Here is a 9,875-nt window from a genome sequence, read left to right on the forward strand (position 1 = left end):
TATTTTAATGGTTACTCGATCTGCGTGCATCAATGGGAACGAGTGATTTCTAAACTTGTTAGAGGAATGGAAGTTTAAGTGACAAAAGTTTGGAGCTGTACGATCCATTAATGATCGATGGAAGTTTTTCTTGTTTCTCAAGCTGCAGCATGTCGAAGTCATCAAACTTTTTCAAGGTAATTTGTGTGTGTGTGTGTGTGTGTGTGTGTGTGTGTGTGTGTGTGTGTGAGAGAGAGAGAATGCGATCGCATATGCATGCATGTGTAGCGATCGTCTGATCGTAACGAGGATCCCCCCGTACGGTCTGCGTCGGACAGTGAGAAACGCCGCTCCTGGCTACCTTCTCTACGCGCCCTGTCATTCGCTAATTATTTCTTATTATAATATAAAAACTAAGCTTTTGACAAAATTTTGACAAAGGAAAAATCGTCTTAGAATTAAGTCAGGAATATGACATTTCAAGGATAATATATTCATTTTGAATCACCCTGTATATACACACACTTATTATGTACTTACTATTTCAAACAGATATAAAAGTTATATTATGTTGTTATTCAGAATAAGTCGGTTTTTTTTCAATAAATTTGATTATCAATTTATTCGACGTTGAATCAACGTCACTTTTCTAAACTGGGATTGCAAGCATCGAGTATATATCAATTAATCACATAGCTAATAGGCTAATTTAATAAAATATATTTATATATAAAATATAATCTCACTAATAAAACAGTTAAAAATTACTAGGAATAGACCGTGAGTGATGTATGCAATTGAATCGTGTGATGTGTGCAAGTGCACCGCTTCTACATGCATCTTGGCGTCATAAAGACTCGTCTACATGACAAGGCATAACATGACGTAAGGGCATAGACGCAAGAGAATTGTTCCCGATCGTAAGCCGGTATTCAATAATCATAGTCGATTCTTATTTCAAGATCGTGTTAAGTAATGTTTTAAGACGCTAATGCAGCTCTGATTGGTTCATGACTTCTTAAGACGGTCTTGAATATAAAATCTGACTACGAATACTAGCCAAGGAGAGGGATAAGAAGAAAAAAGGGAAAGAGGAGAAAAAGTAGAAAAGGGGGAAGAGGGATATGGAATGAGGTGAGAAGAGAAACATTTATTATAAAAATAAGTTAGAGTGAGATGGAGGGATAAGGAGAGATAGGGAGAGTTAGAATGGATGGGAAGAAAAATAAGGAAGGCATTAGAAGTAACGGAAAGGGACCTTGTAAGGGAAGTAGAGGAAAAGAAGGAGCGAGATAGAGTGTAGAAGTTGTAAGAGAGAGATGAGAAGGGAAAAGTATGGAGGAAGGGAGTGGAGGAGAAAAAGAATATATAGAGAGAAAAAAGAGAATACTAAAATTTTGTGAAAGAAAAAAAAAAGAAAATGAAAGATGATTAAAAATAGTGGAAGGAGTGAAGACAGAGAGTCAAGCATGGAAGGTAGTAACCAAAGAGAGGAGAAAGTGGAAAGGGGTGAATAAGGATATAGAGATGATGAATGAGAAAAGTATTTTATGAGTTTATAAGGAGGAATTGAGGTAAGAGTAGTCAGAGGAGAGAAGGGAGAAAAGAGATGAACGGAGAGAAGAAGATAGGAAGGGAAATGGGGAAAGTTTTGAGGAGACTGAAAAATAGGAAGGTGATGGCAGAAGATGGAATACCGAACAAGGTATGGAAATATGGAGGAGGGGAGTTAGAGAACTGGGCGACTGAGAATTTTGTAATAAGATATGGAAAGGAGAGAGATGGCCGGAATGAAGGGATTATAATACAATTATAAAAAAGAGAAAAGGAGAAATAGTGCAGGAATATAGAGGGATGACTGATGCCCTTTACAAGATATATGCAGCAATTCTAATAAAAAGGATAAGAGAAGAAATGAAAAAGAAAGAATTAATTCCGGATAAGGATTAGACCTGATTCAGGAAAGGAAAAGGGATGATGGATAACATACGTGCTAAATTTTGTGATAAATAGACAGATTGCAAAAAAAGAGGCAGGGATGGTAGACAGAAATGTTAACGGACCTCAAAGCGGCTTTTGACATGGTGAATAGGAAAGTACTATTAGATTTGATGAGAAAGAGAGGGTTAAAAGAAGAATTGATAGGAAGAATGGGGGAAATGATAGGAGAAACTAAGAGCAAAGTAAAGTTAGGAGAAAATATGGGAGAAGACTTTTGGCAAGAGGAGTAAGACAGGGGTATTCGCTCAGCCCTCTGTTATTCAATCTATTAATAGCGGATCTAGAAGAGAAGATGAGGAAAGTGAAATGGGGAGGAATGAAAATGATAAGAAGGATACACATTAGTATACATAGACGACATGGTAATGCTAGCGGAAAATGAAGGAGAAAGTATGATAGAGTATGAATCTGAAGAATATTTAAGAAGAAAAGGACTGGAATTAAATGTGGAAGACAAAAATTATGAGATTCAGAAAGGGAGGGCAAAGATGGAGGGAAAAGAATTGAGGAAGTGAAAGAATTTATAATTCTTATTTATAACTCTTATCTAATTATTTGAGATACACACTATAAACGAATATAAAGCAAGAGACACATATAAAGGAAAGAATAAAAAAAGACAGGATATGGGACAGGTATAGGGAATCGGGAAGAGAAGGTTTGAGAAGGAATAGGAAAGGAGAATATGGTTTTTTGACAGGTTGATTTGGTCAATAATAGGATATGGAGCGGAAATATGGGGATGGGAGGAAAGAGAGAGTGGAAAAGTTGCAAGATTTTTAAGATGGGTCTTAGGGATGGAGAGGAAAACACCGGGAGAGAGGGACTTGGTGAGGGAAGAGCTGAAAAGAATTATAATAAATTAAGAAGGAATGCGATGAGGAGGGCGATGGAAAATTTGGAAAGAGATTGAAAAGAAGAGGGGGGGGAATAGCTTAGCACGAGAATGTTGGAGAGAGAGAGAGAGAGAGAGAGAGAGAGAGAGAGAGAGAGAAGTAGAGGAGATATCTAAGTGGAAGAAAGAGAAAAGGGAAGAGATAAGGCAGAGGGGATGTGAGAAAGGAGAATGAGGGAATTCGAAAGGGAGAAATGCAAAGGGAAGAAAGATGAGAAAAGATAGAGAAATTTAAGCCTAATAGATGGTATGGGAGGATAAAAGGAGAGGATATCCCAACATATCTGGAAAAAGGATAGGGAGAGAATAGATGAAAAAAGATAGTCCGGTTTAGACTAGAGAACGAGATAAAAGGGAAGTATTAGTGAGGAGAGAAGGAAAGAAAACGTTGGATGTGCGAATACAAGATAGTCATGGGAACATGTGTGGGAGAGATGCAGAGACTGAGAATGAAGGAATGGGAAGAGGGAAATGTGGTTGAGAGAGTTGAAAAGAAAGAATAAGGGAGAGAAGATAAAACGAGAGAGGGAAAGGAGAATGAAATAAAGGAGTGAAAGGAAGAATGAATGAGAGAGAAAGAAAAAGAATAAAAATTTTTGTAAACAAAAGCGGAAGTTCACAAAATAGGATAAGTAGATAGGGAGACGGCGATGTGCATGTGTGCGTGCGTGCGTGTTCATGGAGGGGGGGGGGGGAATAGAATAGGTAGAGTCAGGGTAATCAAGCGTAAGCGCAGTCGGACTGTTAAGACTCATTATTTATATGCATTAGTCTATGGCTGTGGTCAAAGCTACAAATGCTTTGAAACATTTGATGGACCAATTAGAAAGAATTTTACAAACTGACCAGTTAAAAAACACTTCAAAGCGTTTGCAGCATCGCGTTGACCGTATTCTTAATCACTTATTATCTGTTCTATTTTTTTTTGTAATTTGAGATTTCAACTGATGTATTTCTTTTGTTTACTTCGTATTTTTTGTCTATTTTGTTTCCTTATTTCTTATAATCTTTTAATTTTTTAATGTTAGTGCTTGATTAGGATCAATTTTTTTATAGAAGTGTGTAATAGCGAGATGATATTACATATTTGTAACCCTAAGCTTTAAAACTTCAATAGATTTTTAAGCTTTAAGCTATAAGAAATTATCAAATCATAGTCAATTATTGTCCTCGCATTCGACTATAATTGGTCAATTTCTTAAGGCTTAAAACTATTATATAGATCCAGACTAAGGGAAATCAATAAACATATCAATACCAATACTCTTCTACAGATTGGAAAATCTTCCAGAATTTTCGAATCTGTAAGAAGAAAAAGTGCTTTACAAAGCACGTAATTTTGTTTTAGAAATATTTTTTCTATGCTTTTAATCTTAATTTCACAAATGTATGAAACGAGGCTCGAAAGAATTTATCAGTAAAATACATAAAAAAAGCCAATCAGAATCAACATCAGCTGTTCGGGTGCACAGAAATCTCTTGATTTTCGTGTGAATGTAACAAAAACAAAATAAATATATTTTACTGATTAATTCCATAAACTCAGTATTGTTCGTTCAAGTAATCAAACTCACACTTATTTTCCATCTACAAGCTGTAAAATTTTCATATCAAGCAATTTCATGTTAAGCTCAGGTGACAGTTGTACATGCCAGAAAAAGTGAATTTTTAATTTTTTTTCTGATTTTCTCATGAAATTCTGTTTCCTGGGATTTCTTTTTATGCATTCTTTAATTCTGTAAAAAAAATTTTACAATCCGTGAAACCAATTCGGATCTTTTTTCTAAAACATAATCGTGGTAAAATAGGACGACTTTAAGATCCCCTTAACAAAATTAAGAATTTCAAATTTCCCACACAACACCTCCAAGGGGTGTCCTACAAACATTCTCAGGACATCAGGCTGCTCATTGCCCTGATGAAGTAAACTAACATTCATGAAATGTTGACATTCCAAGAATGACAGACACGGAGATAATCCGCGAAACATATAATTTCTATATTCTTAGGCTATTCCTTAGATAAATTGCTGTGTGGATTCTTAGATATCTTAGTTTTATAAAAATAAACAAAAATTTTGATGTCATCGAATCGATTAATCACTTGACAAGATAATTGATCTCAAGGAAAAATGGAAAAATATTAAATATTATAATATTTCAGGAGTAATCAACATGTTTATTCTATTCAGTATAAATATAATTCGGATTAATATAAACTTGTGTTGCTGTCGTTGTGTTGTCTGTATTGTTGAAGTAGTGATGGAAATACATTAATTCGAATTGTATTTATATACATGGAATAAAAGTTGATTAATCTTGAAATATGTAATATTCAACTTTTTTCTCTTTTTCCTGAGAACATCTTGTTAAGTGATTATAATCAATACAATAACTTGAAAATTTGTATATTTTTGAAAAAATTAAGAAATATCTGAAGTTAAGAGTTTAAGGTTTTTATTTTAATGTTAGCACATAAAGAAATTTTTGCAACAAATTATTTTAAAAGCATTTTAAATGCATTTCAAAAACATGCTTCTGGTCTTTCCTTTGTAATCATTATATGTATTATTTTCTTATAAAACATACCAAATCTGAAATTGCCGGTAGATTATTGGTTTGATCGGTAACAATAGGTTCTTGCTCACGATTTTCTTTCTGCGCAGCTGCCTTTTTCATGTTTCTATGTTGTGGGAAGGTAGGCATTAGTTTTGGATCGCAAGCTACAACATATCAAATCGATCTGTTAAATAAATAATTTGAATTATTAACTACAGTAAAAAGCAATTTAAGAAAAGTCTAAATAATACTAACGTAAAGGAGCTTCTTTAAAGTAGCTGCTCTGCAAACATTCTTCGGCAGTTGCTCTCTTTTTTGGATCATACATAAATAAGAAATTCAATAATCTAAGACCAGCAGCACTCAACCAGGGGAACCTTTGTTTCAAATTATTATATGGTTGCTGTTTAAGTGTAAAATTCTGTAGCGCTGGTAAGGAATTAAATTCTGGCCAAATAGCTTCGCTGGGTGTACCCAACAAATCGACAATTAACTCTAATTGTGCGATTTCTGATCTACCAGGTAATAAAGGTCTATGACCCAATAATTCTCCTAAGGATAAAAGAAGCAATATATAGTACACATATTTGTGAATATATTCTAATGTAATAAATAAATTATATATAACATAATTTTATTAGGGTTGGGTATTAATTAGTTAAAACGTTAAAAGTTAAAAAAAGTTAAAAAGTTAATAACTTTTAACTTATTTAATTTTAAATGCATTAATTTTTAACTTAATTTAATTACTTGATTACTTCTAAACTTTAATTTATTAACTTTTTCAAATTAAAAAATTTTTTCTATTTCTTAATGCTAATATTTTTTTCTATAAAATCTTAAACATTAGAGAATTAATATTAAAAAAAGTTTAATGATTTTATGATTAGAGACTCTATAATAAGAGCCATACAGTAGCCAATTTTTATTGGCTCGCTAGGTTTTGTCAATTCCAGCTTATATTTGAATAACACTAATTTTAGGTGTCATAAACATATTTCAGCAACATAAATATGAAATGAGCCTTAGATGAAGAATTGTTGTAAAACAGTACTGTACATCCACCTATTTTTTAAATTTTTACGTATATTTTTTGTAACAAATATCTAGTCGATGTAATCGTAAACATGCGTGAGTAGTTGTTTCTTCAGAAGTTAAAAAAAAGTTAGATAAAGGTTGAAGAAAGAGAGATAATGCCAATAATATATACCCTTCTCGCAAGATTTTGATAAAAACCTTATGATGTGACTCTTATATGTATATAAATAACTTACTACGAATAAAAAAATTAAATTTATCTATATTTTAAGTATTATTTAAAGTAATCTCATTTTAAGAAAAATTAGGACATTCTTATCTCAAAAATAATTTTTTTCAAAATTAACTTTTTTAAATTTAAGTTAATTCAATCTTAACTTTTATTAAGTTACTATTTTATTCCTTCAACTTTTAACTTAATTTTATTAATTTTATAAACCATTAATTTTAACTTTTTTTAATTTAAAAAAAACATTAATTTATCCAACCCTGATAATTATTATGATAAATTAATATAATTAAAACAACAATACACTGCATATACAGCATTGATTTCTTACCCAATATGCACCCTGCTGCCCACATATCAACTGAAGTAGTTTGTGTCTTAGCTTGCAATAGTAATTCGGGTGCTCTGTACCATAATGTTACTACTCTAGGAGTCATTGGCTTTAAAGGTAAACCAAACCACCTAGCCAGTCCAAAATCTGCGATCTTTACACAACCCTTATCAGTCATAAGAAGATTAGAAACTTTCAAGTCTCGATGAACGATAAAGTTATGATGTAAATAACGCAGACCTTTCAATACTTGCAATACTATACATTTGACCTGACTTTCTGAAAATGGCGCTTGCATGTTGTCTAATAAACTTGCTAGATCTTGCTCGCAATACTCCATTGCAAGAAATATGCTTTCTAAGCTTCTGCCTACCACTACTTCTCTTAGATGTACAATGTTTTCATGTCGGCATGATAATAAAACCGATATTTCCCTGAGACCGCTTACTGGTAATCCATCTTTTTCATGTTCCATTCTCACTTTTTTCAATGCAACAACTTTATCATTTTTCGTATCTCTGGCTCTATACACAATTCCATAAGTACCCTCTCCAATACGATTCAGTTTTTCAAACTCAGAGACAAACCTGCATTTGCCAAGCTGCAACACATAAATAAAATCTAGAGTCGTGTTTAATAAAATCTTAGAAATAAAAATTCACTATAAATGATAAAGTATTAAATTTATTACAATATCTTGCTCTGGTATTTCCATAGCTTTGCCAGTTAAAAAGGATGTTAATACTCCTTTTCTTGTGATTGGGGCAGAAGGATCAGGCCCAGAATCAGATACTGCTTTCTTATCACTATCATTACGTTCCACGGATTTCTTTTCTAAATTTTCGTCTGAAGAAAAACATAAATTATTCGAAACTTTAGTTGTTTCAATCTGTTTATTTTTTTTTATCTTATACTTTTAATAATATATTACTTCTCATATCTTTTAAAAATATCTATTACTTTTTAGAAGTGTAAATATAATCAATTTATATTATATTCGTATTTAATTAATTTAAAAATCAGAAGCGCAATCTCTGTTATACCTTTGGTCATGTTGGCTGTTAAATTACACGAAAAATATTCAATTATTTGATTTACGCAAAACCGACAAACTATGAAGGTGATGAAAACCAATGCGTCTATTTTTGCAGTTACAAGTGCATGGTCAGGATTGCCAACTCTTATTGTGAATGAAACCACAGTCACTGATTAGAGTTCTAGGGTGATTTTTTGTGCATTTAGTCACACGACAAATTTTTCAAGCCTGTTGATTGGCTATGGAATAGAGAGATGCGATCTCTCTGTACACGTTTGTCGTACGACAAAAATGCATAAAAGAAGTAGCCTAGGATGTGGTCTATTTGGCGCGACCACAAAATAATGGCTTATGGGTATCAATCATGAAACTTTATCCCTAGGATGGAAAGTGAAAGGTGAAAATTTTAACCATTTTTGTAATATTCAATAATGTAATAGTCCTTCCTTATTTTAAGAGTAAAGGAAGTCTCCATGAAGGATTCCTCGATTCTCCAAGGCCTCCTTGTTTCATAAACGGATCTCAAGTCTGCCTTCCCAAAGAAGAAATATTTTAGGGATTTTAGTAACCTACTGAGGGTAGCATGTCATAATATTGGGTCATCTAAAAAGTATCCGCGGTACTTTGTCACTAGATATTGACCATCAACATACATCTAGTGACAAAAAACCGCGGATACTTTTTAGATGACCCAATATATAGTATATGCATACCTAATATCATGAATTACGAATAATAAAGATTAGGCATTGTTGATTAAATAAGGTCGTGATTAAGCATTTTGCAACAATAATGGACAAAAATAAAACTAATAGCGAATTTGATTGGACGCACTCATTGCTCACTGATACGCATTAAAACCACCGTACAAAATAACGTAAATATATATTGGGTCATCTAAAAGTATCCGCGGTTTTTTGTCACTAGATGGTGTTGACCATCAACCCATCTAGTGACAAAAAACCGCGGATACTTTTTAGATGACCCAATATTTATAAATAAATATATAATCGATTAAATTGTGAAATACTCAATAGATTTTATTGTACTATTAGATAAAATATGTATTTTATAATTCGAAATATTTGCATTTTATTTTTATACTCAAATCAATGTACAACAGCTTTAATATGCATCAGTGCTTCCAATCGAATTCGCCATAATGTTTATTATAAGAAGAAGGAGAAAATGCTTTTAGAGGAGTTTATTTCCGAAAAAAGCTATCGAAAGTAAAAAGATCGGCGTGACGAATTAAATTTGGAGATTTGCCTGGTTATGAAAACTGCACCTCCTCCTCAAGGAAACTCATAATCTCCCTTGAGAAAAGGAAATTAATAAGGCTTCTTATTTGGTCAAGGAAAGTTTATGAAACGTGAAATGAAGAACAAGGAATCCTTATTCCTCAAAGAAAGACTATAAATATGAGTAACAGATTCTTGCATAAAGGTTTAAATACAATAGGCACAGACAATAGACATAACAACAGAGAATAACGAGCTGTCCAATCAGAGCTCTGATTCGATATTATATCCTAGAACTCTGATTGGACAGCTCGTCATCCTCTGTTTCTTGTGCTTATTGTGTTTAAGCCTTAACGCATAAAATATGAGGCATAAGAAAATAAACCAATCAGAGTCTTTTATTTTATGGAAAGAAAATAAATTAAGAAAGGAAATAAAGGACTTTGATTGATTCATTTTCTTATGCATTATGTGTTCATGAATAATAAATAGAATGAATGTTTTCCGATAGGTTGAAATCTTTTATTCCCTGTTCCTACTGCCTGTGCTTTTCATTGTGTTTCCAGC

At 32.6% G+C, this 9,875-nt stretch overlaps 1 protein-coding gene across 2 annotated transcripts in view; it reads right to left on the reverse strand.

The window, feature by feature from the left end:
• Nucleotides 1–9,875, reverse strand: part of Cdc10 (cyclin-dependent kinase 10) — a 34,317-nt gene that overhangs the window by 6,534 nt on the left and 17,908 nt on the right. The window contains exons 1-5 of one of the 2 annotated variants that reach the window (XM_011069877.2): nt 8,075–8,232; nt 7,723–7,877; nt 7,032–7,632; nt 5,689–5,985; nt 5,464–5,597 (exon numbers count right to left, since the gene is read on the reverse strand). In XM_011069877.2, the coding sequence (XP_011068179.1) occupies nt 5,464–5,597; nt 5,689–5,985; nt 7,032–7,632; nt 7,723–7,877; nt 8,075–8,084 (1,197 nt within the window). In that variant the 5' untranslated portion in view covers nt 8,085–8,232. Of the gene's footprint in view, nt 1–5,463; nt 5,598–5,688; nt 5,986–7,031; nt 7,633–7,722; nt 7,878–8,074; nt 8,233–9,875 lie in introns of those variants that run through there. The other variant, XM_011069875.2, reaches the window with a different exon arrangement.

This window comes from Acromyrmex echinatior, chromosome 11 (genome assembly GCF_024713525.1).
Source record: "Acromyrmex echinatior isolate Ae372 chromosome 11, ASM2471352v2, whole genome shotgun sequence".
Taxonomy (NCBI): Eukaryota; Metazoa; Arthropoda; class Insecta; order Hymenoptera; family Formicidae; genus Acromyrmex; species Acromyrmex echinatior.